Source organism: Cervus elaphus, chromosome 13 (genome assembly GCF_910594005.1).
Source record: "Cervus elaphus chromosome 13, mCerEla1.1, whole genome shotgun sequence".
NCBI lineage: Eukaryota > Metazoa > Chordata > Mammalia > Artiodactyla > Cervidae > Cervus > Cervus elaphus.
The window spans coordinates 62,070,869-62,083,743 of record NC_057827.1 but is presented as its reverse complement, the minus strand read 5'-3'; the positions used below and the strand labels follow the sequence as shown (position 1 = coordinate 62,083,743).

The 12,875-nt window shown below is 49.7% G+C and overlaps 1 protein-coding gene across 6 annotated transcripts in view; it reads left to right on the top strand.

Moving 5' to 3' along the window:
* The first annotated feature begins 9,745 nt into the window (after positions 1–9,745).
* CLMN (calmin) overlaps positions 9,746–12,875 on the top strand; it is a 122,763-nt gene continuing 119,633 nt past the window's right edge. For 5 of the 6 annotated variants that reach the window (XM_043921613.1, XM_043921612.1, XM_043921611.1 and 2 more), the window contains exon 1: positions 9,746–9,911. In XM_043921613.1, the coding sequence (XP_043777548.1) occupies positions 9,830–9,911 (82 nt within the window). In that variant the 5' untranslated portion in view covers positions 9,746–9,829. The remainder of the gene's footprint in view (positions 9,912–12,875) is intronic. The other variant, XM_043921614.1, reaches the window with a different exon arrangement.

Below are 12,875 nucleotides of genomic sequence, written 5' to 3'. Positions count from 1 at the left end.
AGAAAGGGGAGAGGGCAGCCGGTGGGAGGAACAGGGTGAACCAAGACACAGAGGCTGACCTGTGAAGAGTGAGTTAGAAGGATGCGTAGGATGCCCAGCCTCCCAGAGATGGTCCAGTCTGTCCCCTACCAAAGAAATGCCTCCATTTTCCCAGGACTTCCTCCCTCTCTCCCTCTTACTCCTTTCTCCACCCTCCTTCTCCTCCCTTTCTTCTCTTTGCTTCTTTGTCCAAATACTTATTGGCACCTAGCATGTCCTAGCCACTGTGCTGGCCACGGTGACCACATACCAGCCCCTGCTTGTACAGAGTTAAAGGCAAGTGGGAGAGGCTCATTTCATGAACAACACACTTTTCAGAGAGTCAATTACAGGGGGCTGAGTGCCCTGCAGGGCAAGTTCAGGGAATGGGAGAGTATGTAATAGAGAAGCTATCCTCTCTGTGGGTTGGGGGCAGGGTGGATGGTTTAGAAAACATGGCCATGACTCCTCCCATCCAGGGGTGGAGTTTATTTCTTTATCTCTTGCGTCTGAACTTGGCCATGTGCCTTGCTTTGGCCAATGGACACTAGCAAGTGCAACACAGGCAGAGGCTTAAGAAGCTCTTGTGTGTTGAGACTTGCCCTCTTTTGAGGCTCTTGGGATCCTGAGATGATAATGTGATGAGCCCAAGCTGGCCTGCTGACCACATGGAGGAGGACTGAGGTGTCCCCAGCAACAGTGTGCCAACTGCCATGCATAGGTGGCCACTCTAGGGCACCTGGCCCAGCCAAGGTGCCCGCTCACTATGGATACCTGAGAGAGCCCAAGGGAGACCAGCGCAAGACCCACCCAACCTGGCAACTATAGAGTCATAGGCTCATTATTGATTGTTGCCTTAAGTCACCACATTTTGGGGTGCTTTGTTACACAGCCAGGACTGACTGATACAATAGGAAAAGGATTTCCTAACGATGAAAGGTCCAGGCTACCTCTGAACATCCAGTAGGAATTAACCAGGGAAAGACTAAGAGAGGGTAGAGAATTCTAAGCAAAGCAAGAAGAGCAAAAGTGGTGTGCAAAAGCAGTTTGGCAGGAGGCAGAGCAGCACTTTTATTTTTGAACACTTTATGGAACTTGCACCCTGAAAATGCACACACAGACAAACTATCACAGAGTGAATAAACACTTGTACAATCAGATTCATATGAGAATCAAAATGATGAGCACCCCCAGAGGACCCCTTAAGGTCCCTTCCCATTCACCACCTCCCTCCAAAGCTGTCCACTATCCTGACTTCTGTCATATAAAGAAGTGTTTTTTGAACTTAATTTTAAACTCCACAGATTGTTTCTGAACTTTTTAAAAAATTGAAGTGATTTATAATATTGTGTTTGTTTCCAGTACAGTGATTCAGTTTTTTCAGATCATATTCCATTACAGGTTATTATAAGGAAGTGGGCATAGTTCCCTGTGCCATAGAGTAAATCCTTGTTGCTTCTCTATTTTATGTATAGTCATTTGTAAGTCTTGATCCCATAGCCCTAATTCATCCCTCTCCTCCTCCCTCTCCCCTTTGGTAACCAGGAGTTTAGACTGTGAGTCTGTTTGTATATACATTCGTGTTATTTTTTAGATATCACACATAAATGACACCATACACTGTTTGTATTCTGTAGAGCACTGCAGACGTGAGGAGGAGGCAGTTTTTCATGAAAAGTGTGATGGGAAGATGGGGAGTGACCGGCTCTGATGCCATCCAAGATTGCTCTGGGGACTTGTGGGGAATACACATTGGGATGTGCGGTTGGGCGCAGCTGGGGAGCAAGGAACCCAGCAGGAGGGGTGGAGGTTGTGGAAAGGAGAGATGCTGGCTGCCTGAATCAGGACGCCTGGGGAGGTGGCAACAAGAAACTGTCATTCTGGTTATCTAGTGCAGCACAACACAACTTAGTGACTTAAGACAGCAACAGCGATGCTTTTTCTCCAACAAGGTTGGCATTGATGGGGCTCTCTGCTTGGAGGTTCTCACTTAAGGTCTCTCATGCGGTTACTGGCAGATGGTATCCAGGGTAATCAGGAGTTTGGCTGGGCTGAAGGTGAGCATCTATCTGTTCAAGATGGCTTTTTCACTCTGGTGCCTGATGGCTGGAGCAGCTGAGAGCTCTTGAGGTCTCTCTTTCTGTCTCTCCTCCTGGCTGCCCGTGACTAGCTTGGCTTCCTTACAGCATGGCAGTTTCAGCTTAAAGGACACCTGGCTCCCCCTAGAGTCAGTGTTCTAACAGGCCAAGATAGGAACTGCAAGGCTTCTTATGACTCAGCCTCAGACCTCCTAGAACATTTGCTTCTACCATATTCTCTTGGTCTAGCAAGTATTAAGTCCATCCTAGGTTTAAGGGAAGGGAAATTAGACTCTACCTCTCCATGTGGGAGCAGCCCACACATGCATGGAGGGAAGTGTTAATAGCAGCCATCGTTGGACGCTAGCAACCAAGAACAGATTTGGAAGATCAGATAAAATCAATAGGACTTATATCACTGGTTTAGATCAAGGCTTTTGCCCTTACTCCTTAGGACTCTACCTGTTAAAATCCATTTCAACCACATGAAACATACATCCTTCCCAGTAAAGTCACACTAAGGGTTCTTACAATGAAATGCTGCTCTTTGAGATGCTTAGGGGTCAGAAGTAGAAATGTCGCTCAGCATTTTACACAAACACAAGAAACCTCCCTGCAGAGGGCAATGGACAGAGTTTTTCTATTCCTGACCTAGTAGGAAAATCTCACCCTCAGTGGTCTTGTTTACCTAAGGCCAACAGTTAGCTGACAGATTTTATTTTCTTGGGCTCCAAAATCACTGTGGACAGTGACTGCAGCCATGAAATTAAACTACATTTGCTCCTTGGAAGGAAAGCTATGGCAAACCTAGACAGTGTATTAAAAATCAGAGATATCACTTTGCCAACAAAAGTCTGTGGTTTTTCCAGTAGTCACATACACATGTGAGAGTTGGACCATAAAGAAGGCTGAGCACCAAAGAATTGATGCTTTCGAATTGTGGTGCTAAAGGCAACTCTTGAAAGTCCCTTGGACTGCAAGGAGATCAAACCAGCCAATCCTAAAGAAAATCAACCCTGAAGATTCACCGGAAGGACTGATGCTGAAGCTGAAGCTCCAGTACTTTGGTCACCTGATGCAAAGAACTGACTCATTGTAAAAGACCTTGATGGGAAAAATTGAAGGCAGGAGGAGAAGGAGGCAGAAGAAGATGAGATCGTTAGATGGCATCACTGACTTAATGGACATGAATTTGAGCAGACTCTGGGAGATAGTGGAGGACAGGGAAGCCTGGTATGCTGCAGTCCATGGGGTTACAAAGAGTTGGACGTGACTTAGTGACTGAAAAACAGCAAAAAACAGTTAGCTAAACTCATTTCCCAGTGAATCTCCAACATGAACCATTCCACTAAGTAACCTGGGCCAGTTCAAAAGATTCTAAAGCTGCAGCCATAGAGAAGAAAGATCAAACTGGTTTTGGCACAGTATCTGCGGTTGAGTCCTTTCTCTACTAACCTATGACCTGTGTGACCTTGGGGATATTCCTGAATTTCTTTCTGTCCTTAATTTCCTCATCAATAGAGCCAGGATGATAATCAAACTTCCTTCAAAGGGTTGAGAGGATTAAATGAGATAATGCAAGACATCTGATAAATTCCCCGCCAAAGACTGATTTTGCAGTAAATATTGGCTGCACAGCAGGTAAGAGAGGCAATAAATTTGTTGAAATTGATTTGTCTGTGCAGGGACAAGGGCCAGTCCAGGGACTTTTATTTGCACTAACTTTTGGCTTTTAAACCACCCTTCCTGAGCTTATCATCAATGAAGTTTTCTTTTGATTTCAAAATGTTAAATTCCATATATTCCCCCAATGTTGCTGCAAGCACCTCATACAGGGTGTTTATTTTTCCTTACAGCATCCTGTCCCTCCCCGCATCATCACATTGCCTACATCTCACACTCTGGGAGAGAAAAAGTTTTTCATTTGCTTTACTGGAAAATGTATACTCCTTAAATAGTGTTCTGATGCCTGCAAAAAAAAAAAAAAAAAAATTAGCAGAGCTGTCTCCAGGGAAGCAGCCTTTGACTATTCAAACCTGGAAGAAATGAAGGGTTTTATTTGTGGAAATTGGGACATCCGGTGGTGTCTACTTAGGGAAGCAAGATTTTTTTTTTAACCACCCATCAACACCTCCACACTCCAAAAAGTAATAAAATCCCAGAGAATACATTAATATTTTATATTATGGGGAATCTCCCAAATTCAAGGACAGTTCATTTTATGCCATAGGAATGATCTGAATCTTACTAAAGCATCTCTTCTCTATATGCACATCTTTGGTCTCACAGTAGCTTTTTCAGGTAGCGACTCTGGGCCCCATTTTACAGATGAAACCCCCAAAGACCCAGAGAGGTTAAACACTTGCCCAAGGTCATACAGCCTGAGGCTTCCCTGTCTGCCTACACACACATCTTCCACCCTTTTGCTTGAACCTGAATTTCTTCTGTTTTTCAGTGTCTCTCTCTGCTACCAGCCTTTGTGTCACATCCTTCAATATTCCTGGAGGCAGGGAGCAATCAACAGGGAAAATTTAGCAGGAAAAAATGAGCAAATAGCAGACACTTAACATTCTGTGGGATCGTAAAGAGTCGGATAGGACTGAGTGACTAACACTTTGTTTCACTAGCATTCCTAAGGCATAGAAGAGACCCCCTTTTATGGCCATGCTGCATGGCATGTGGGATTTTAGTTCCCAGATGTTGTTGTTTAGTTGTTAAATTATATCCGACTCTTTTGCGACCCCATGGAGTGTAGCCTGCCAGGCTCCTCTGTCCATGTTATTTCCGAGGCAAGAAACCTAGAGTGGGTTGCTATTTTCTTCTCCAGGGGATCTTCCTGATCCAGGGATCAAACCTGCGTCTCCAGCATCGGCAAGCAGATTCTTTACCACTGAGCCACTGGGAAGCCTCATAGTTTCCAGAGCAGCTATGAAACCCGCACCTCCTGCATTGAAAGTTTGGAGCCTGAACCACCAGACTGCCAGGGAAGTCCCAGATCCTGACTTACTTGAGAAGCCCAGGGCTCCAAGAGATTTGAGAGTTACAGCTTCACTGAGTTAAATACAAACTTATTTATTCATACATGCAACTGAGCTTTACTGAGCACCTGCTATGTTCTGGGAAGACAAAGATGAACTAGGTAGTCCTGTCTGCACAGCACTTCTGAGAAATGTGCAATAAAGTGGGTTTAAGAGCCATGTACAAGGACATGGACAGATGCTTCAGAATCCCTTAGCCAGCCTTCAGGTACTGTCAACACCACTATCTGAACAGCCAGAGAATCTGTCTCTGCAGGAGCTGCTCTGGTTGTGGGTCACCACCATCTCACACCTGTGTCACTGAGACCAATAGGGCCTCCCGAAGCTGTGATCCCTTTCCACGCCACAGCAGAAGGCACAGTCGGACTCCATTGCATCCTGCAAAGGCTCCTCTCTGCCCTTAGAACAACAAAGTCCAAACGCCTGTGCTGGCACACCTGCTCACAGGCAGATTCTTGGCTTTGTTTTCTGTTGGGTCCTCCTGCAGGGCCAGGCTAAGGGTGGGCATTGAGCTGATATTTTTTAAATGAATAAATGAGGTCAGGAGGTGGGTGTCTACCCTACAATGCAGTGTTATGACATCACAATGCAGACTTCTTGCCCAGAAGATGTTCTTGGTCTAGTTGAAGCATGATTAGATAGAATTCACCACAATTTTTAAGCTGGACTTGACATGAAATTGCCAACAGTTTTATACGCTGATGAGTGCTCTGATTTTAATGGAGCTATGATTTTTCAAATGTTATATAAACATGACAAGGCATAGGTATGTGGGATTGATGTGGGTGGGCAGAGAGGACAAAGTCTGGTTTTGGCTTACTCTGATTTTGGACAGGTTACTAAGCAGTTTTAAGCCTCATCTAAAAGTGATCCCTGCCTAGCTGGCCTAACAAGGTCATAGTGAAGACCAGATTAGCTCTGGCTGAGAAAGGACAGGCTAAACCCTAAAGAATTGTGCACAAAAACAGGGACATGACAGTGACCAGAGAAAACAACTTCCCGCGATGGGAAGCCCCCATCACACTCCTCTCCTGGAATTGGGTGGGAGGGTCCACTGGGATTATCTTTGTTGTTTGTCTTCTTTGCCAGTGGGGGTGTGGATGGGGTGATATAAACCTCTGTCCAGATGACCTGCCTGAAGTCATCAGTCTCTGTTAGCAGAGGCAGGAAGACCTGAGGTTTCAAAGTTCTTCTGTGGGCAGGGATGTTGGGTTTGAGGCTCTCTGAGGTTCAGACCAGGGATTCTCTACAACTCCTTTCACTTGGCAGAAATCAGTTTTAAACAATGACAAGGATTCTAGCAGAATTGGGCAATTTCTAGAAAATTAGTCTCTGGAAAGTCCCGAGAAGCCAAGCCTTCAGGCAGAGTACTTTTCCTCCTCTGAAATGAAAGTGCAAAAGAAAAACAGTATTGTTAATTCATGCTAGAGGGCAAATAACCTAATCCCCCTTGGAAGTCACATGGCCCTCCCTCTCAGCCAGAATTCCAGACCCTGGAGGCTGCATGGACCCGAGAAGGAAGGGACCTTTCACTCGTGGTGCTTCCCTGGTACCCAGCAGCATGGGTTTTACCCATTGCCAACGCACAAACATGTTTTGATGGTCTCCCCAGAAGTTTACTTGGGCCCAAGACCTAGGGATCAACTGTTTGCCATTTGATCCCTGTTTTTTGAATTCAAGCCAATAATAAAAGTCATTTCTTCATCCATTCACTCAGTATTGAGACCTGTCTCTAAGCCCAGCCCTGTGCTAAGTGCTCAGATAGAGAAATTGAGACACGGCCCTTATTCTCAAGTCGTTCACAGTTAGAGTTGGGGGGAACCATCAAGGAAAGGTAATTATAATGCAACGTGGAAACCCGATGGCAGGGTCCATGGGACACTGTGAAATTGTACTGAGTACTATGGGAATTGTATAAGATGGGCACTCAGCTGGATCTAGAGGTTTTGGAGAAGGTTCTCTTATGGTAGACATGATAGAGCAGGGATAAGCCAGGTGAAGGTGAAGGGCAGGGAACAGGGAAAAGATAGGGCATTTCAGAGGGAGCAGAAGGAATCAAGGCCTGGAGGTGATTGGACATGACCTGAACTTGATCAAAAAAGTGGAAAATCAGGATGGATGGAAAAGGAGGTGGCATAAGGACCAATCAGGAAGGGCCAGAGTCCAGAGATCCTGAAGGGATGGGGGAGTGATATGGACACATGAGTTCAGGGACTGTTCTTGGACCTTGTAGAGGCCAGCATCATGCTCAGTGCTGAGTCAGGCTCCCAGCCCACTTTTAAAAACCACCTCAAAGTTTCTTTCCACTTGGATGCAAAGAAAGAACTTCTTTGGGCTGGTGATCCAACATCTGGTACACAGTTGGTGCTCCATCAATGGTGACCGAGGCCCCTCCTCGCCAGGGAGTGGCTGCCGCCTATACAATGGCCCCCAAAAGATGCGGTGTTCCCTTCACAGGAACAGACATCTTTTTATCATGAAAGATGGCCCATCCCTGCAGCTAACTTCCACACGGCTTGTTTAAATCCCTCTGTTCCCTGAGATCTGGATGTCAAGGAAGGCTGATTCTCTTGGCTCTCAACTGGGGAAAGAAAATGACTTTTGGCCTAACTTAGCCCATAACAATTATGAAAAATAAATTGAAGCGATGGCTAGCAGATGGGGCAAAATGAGTGAGGCCTGGCTTCTTGCACCCTGCTCTGCAGGACACAGACAGAGACCCTGCTCCCTGGAGTGTGAAATGACCAGGCACTTTCAAATCAAATCAGGAAGAAGGCAGCACCAGCCTTGGCCTGGGGGCCTGTGCCTGGACACCCATGGCCTCCCATTGGCAACACAGGGCCTCCGTTGGGCTTCTAGACCCTCAGATGAGGAGAGCCAGGGCAGGATGGGAACTCCTGGGAAGGGCCTCAAGAGGTTAAAAAAGAACTTATTGGTTTTCTGTATGATTGTAAAAATATGTGCTCGTGGTGGGGATCTTGGCAAATGGAGAACAAGGAGAAAGAGAAAGTAAGCTAGAGCTGTGGACCCGGACAGTAGATTCTCATTCATCCTCCAGATAAAGCGCCCCCATGGGAGTGGCAGCGCACCTGGGCTGCCACATCCAGTCCCTGGCTGTGCCCTGGGGCTGCCTCCACTGACCCCCTGCCCCCAAAGCTGGCTCCTTTCATGTTTTAGGCTCAGCTCCAACTCAGTCCTCGGAGACCTCCCTGACCCCTGTCTGCATCCCAGTTACTTAGCCTGGGTGGATTTTTTTTTTTTTTCCTGGAATTCACTTCTGTTTGTAATTGTCTCATTTCCTTGTTTGTTGGCTGGCCACCATTCCCAGGAATCTACCTGAGGGCCCTGCCTCAAGGGCACAGGGTCTGTCCATCAGTGGGGGCTCCACTGTTATTTCTTAATTAGGGAATAGCCCACCGAGGTTTCTAGTATTTCAACCACATGAATGTGGCAATGATGAACATGGCCCATATGTATAAATATTCACTGGGCCCTGCCTGAATTTTTTTCCTCTCTTGGAATATCTCATATATAAGCCATTTTCCTCCCCTTTCTTGCTCTGTGTGTCTGTTTGTTTTCTGGAAAGGGTCAGAGTACTGAGCTGGGGGCAGGGACCTCATGTCCCTAACTCCTTCTTCAGCCTTTGGCAAATTCCAGGACTCTAATGCCTCTTTTTTCTTTTCTGTGTTTGAAAAGCCAATAAAGAATTCTGCCTAAGGTATGAGTTGTGAGCCCCAAATAAGATCCTGGAACTCTCAAGACTCAAAAGAAACAGTGAAGAAACACACACATACCCCGCGGAAAGGTCCATACTCATTCTTTTGTTTTCAGTAAAGCCCCAGAGAGGGTCACTTGGAGACTGAGGTGCCCCAGACGCATGGAGTACCCCAGCTCCCCTTGTGTCGGCCGCCTCTCCTTCCTCCCTAGATCTGGGGCCACCTCCGTATTGGATCCCCGCGGAACAGGTCCCCACTATCCAAACCCAGAAAAGAAATCTGGAGGGAGAAACCCCCGACTCCATCTGCACACTCGCTGGCCCCCTTCCCAGGCCCTGGCTGGTGCCCGAGTGTCCTAGGGGCGGGTGGCCCCGGCTTGGGGCGCCCCATTCTGTCGGGGGCTGCCTCCCCGAATTGAGCGGGGGCAGGGGGCCTGGGGTACAAGGGTGTGCCTGTCAGGGTCCTAGGTGGGACTGGGGTGGGGTGGGGGGAGGCGCTGGGAGTCAGGGTGGAGGGCGTATCAGGGACCCGCGGGGTGGCGTCACCCGACTCACCGCCCCCTGAGACATCACAATCTGGGGGCCGGGACCCCGCGCCTCATCACCAACCCTTTTGCAACCACACAATCCAAGCCACAAACACCCCGGAAAAAAAAAAAGAAACCGGCCGGAGTCCAGCCTCCCTCCCTCCCCGCCCCGCCCCTCCCCTCCCCTCGGCCCCCGGGGCCCCCGCCCCCGGATGGGGGAGTGAGCGCTAGCCCGGCGCCCCGCACCCGCCGCCCCGCGCCCGCCCGCTGCCCGCCCGTGGCGGGGGCGGCCCGCCCGCGCGCCCGCCCCGCCTGCGCCCCGCCCGCGCCCGCGCTCCTCCGGCTCCGCGGCGCCCTCGCCGGGTGCGTGCCGCTCGCACGCCCGCCCGCCCGGCTCTCCGCGCCCGCCGCCCGCGCCCGGCCCCGGCGCCCCGGCCCTCCCGCCCGCGCTTCATGGCTGCGCAGGAATGGGACTGGTTCCAGCGCGAGGAGCTCATCGGACAGATCAGCGACATCCGAGTCCAGAACCTGCAAGGTAACGCGCCCCCGCCTCCCCGGAGAGGGGCGCCGATCGGGGAAGCCCGGAGCCCCGGGAGCCGCTCCCCCACCCCCACCGACCGAGCTCCGACCCGCGCCGCCCCCGGCCCGGTCCTGCCCCCGTCCTGTCACTTACTGGGGGCCCTGGGGAAGGGGTGGCGGCGAGATACCCGCCCTCAAACCCCGGCATTGCCGCCCCCGGCCAGATGAACAGTGACCGGGGGTAGGGTGGCACACACGTATGTGTGTGTGTGTGTGTGTGTGTGTGTGTGTGGTGGGGGGCATCCCATTTGCTTTGTGGAGGGGACGTCATGACTCCCCCTCCGGCCACAGCTGCGAGTTTGGAGAAGTTTGTACTTGGGCTCTTGGGGGTGGTGGCCCAGGTCGGGGAGGGGAGGAGAAAGTGCGTTTGCGTGCGTGCGTGTGTGTGAGTGTGTGTGTGTTCGCACACAGTTCCTGAGTACCTCCAGGGCTAGGGGAATTGAATGGGGGGCGGCGCCTCGCGGTGGACCGAGGAGGAGGTCAGAGGCGCGGATCCGTGGGGTCAAGAGGCCGCTTTGTTCGGGGAGCTGCCCCTCCCCTGGCCCGGGGGTCTCCGGGGCGGGCTGGGGGTGGGATAAGGGCGAGAGGCCCGCCCGCGGCACGGGACGCTGGGACCTGTGTGTATCTTGGGGCAAGGTGAAAGTGAAGCTTGGGAGCCAGCCTGTCTGACCCGGGCTGGGGGTGGGGGGGGGTGTCTCCCGCCACAGATGAAGTGTCTTTATCTTCCCGGGGAGTCTGTCCATTGTGGAAACTTAGAAAGCACAAACATATTTAAAGGAAAAACTTCACCCACAATCTCCTGGTAACCCATGCATCCACCACACATCCAAAGAAAGCTGCTTTTCGTGGAGGTGTACTTCCAGCCTCTCTTTTCTTATGTGGACTCTGCAGAACTGGACCGCATTCCACCTCTGGACTCTCTTCACCCATATAGACCCCGGCAGGGAAGTTTAGCAGCTTCGTCTTCAGGCTTGGATTTCTAGAGGTTCCATGGTTAGGTGGTGACTCAGAGAGAGCTGGGAGGCCTGGACAGAGAGGTGATGGGGTGGGGTGGTGGGTCCCACCTCTCATTGCAAGTGGGCAGGGTGCAGTCTTGAAGGGGGTGACCAGGCAGTCAAGTTTAAACATTACAACTGGTAGAATATTTCTTGTGAGCCCACATGGTCTGCTCCACCCCTAGGCTGGGCAGGGACCGTGCAGGCAGAGGTGACTTGAAGTGGGGAGGAAGGGAGGAGCCCTGTGCCCTGGACTCTGTAAGCCGAGCTTGTTCTGGGCTCCCCTCAACCTTTTCTGCTGTGATTGGCGTAAAACATGGAGGACTGAGCTGGAGATATTGAAAATGATCTTTTTTGATAAGTCTCACATCTGGGTCCTGTTGCCTGAGAACAGACATCCTGTTTTGGGGGTGGGTGTTAGTATCTTTTGCTGAGATGGCATCTAGTTTGGGCTGTCAGGGTGTGTGTATGTGAGAGGCAATCAGTGGGTGTTTAATAAGCACATATAACCAAATCTTGGTGCAATAGTTCCCTGCACCCCTCAACTCTCAATGTAAAGGATATCAACTTGTGAAGGGATGTTCAACAATATGAGCAGCTAGTTACACCTGGAACAGGAGAGAGGGCTTCACTGAGTGGGCGCAATTTGAAATGGGTCTTGAGGGTTGAGTAGGAGCTCAACGAGTGGGCTCTTCTCTCTCAGCTCCCAGTGAACCGCCCTCACTTCTACGCAATTGCCAATTACAGTGTGAGCGTCAATGGGCTTTGCTATTTTAAAAAAACAAACTTTTAACACTGTGTATTATTTATGTTTGTGTATGTGTACATAAAATGTGCATTCATTTCAAGGACAAGCCCAACATATTTTTATGGGTGGATACACATGTATAACCATTACTAAGGTCATGATGTAGAAATTTTCTAGTACCTGGTTGGATGCTTTGTCTCCCCACCATCTCTACCTCAACAAAGCAGCTACTATTTTAATCTTTATTGCTATAATTTTGCCTCTAGAATTTCTTACAAAATTGAACAGTACAGTGTATGTACTCTTTTGAAATGGCCTTTTTTTTTTTGGTTCCGCATTATATTGGTGCTTGTATCACATTCTTGCTTGTATCAGTAGTTCCTTTTTTAAAGTTTTTTAAAATACTCCTTCATTGAAGTATGATTTACATATCATAAAATTCAACCTATGTTTATAATTCAGTGATTTTTAGTAAATCTGGAGGGTTGTGCAAATGTTTTAACAATGCAGCTGGGGAACCCTTTCATTACCTGCTAAAGGTCCCCAGTACCCAGCATCTCGCTGTGTCAGTCACGCTCCCAGCCCTAGATCAGACAGAACGTACTTCGCTGTTTTTGCCAAGGTCTCATCCACTGTATGGATGTACCGCAGTTTGTTGACGTGTTCTTCAGTGAGGCCCCTTTGGGTTGTTTGCAGTTCAGGCTGTCCTGGAGGGCTGGAGCTGTCAGTCCTGGGGGGCGCTGTGGAGGTGCTGGCCGATAGCTGCGCGGCTCTGCCCAGCATCGCTGAGAAGAGGCTGGGAGAGGAGGTGGGGACAGGAATCTGTCTTGTCTCTCCCCATCTTTCTGTTGGCGTCCCCATCTCTTGAGGATGCTAAATGGCCATTTTCTCTCCTCGTCTCTCTGGTCCTCAGGAAGTCCAGCCAAAGGGCCAGGTCTGGAAGGCAGCCTTCACTGAGCTTAGAGCATCTGCCCAAACCAGCTGGTGGGTGTCGGCTGGCCCTGGACGTGTCTGGGTGGACATGTAGGCCGTGGGCGGGGCCCTCGATCATCTGATCTCGGTACTGGTCAAGGGAGGCAGGAGTCCAGGCAGAAGGGTTGTTTTCCAAACTCTGTGCTTCCTTCGAGCACAGGTGGGCAGCAGTTGTCGTGGTGATGGGATGCCGGGTACAGTGGCA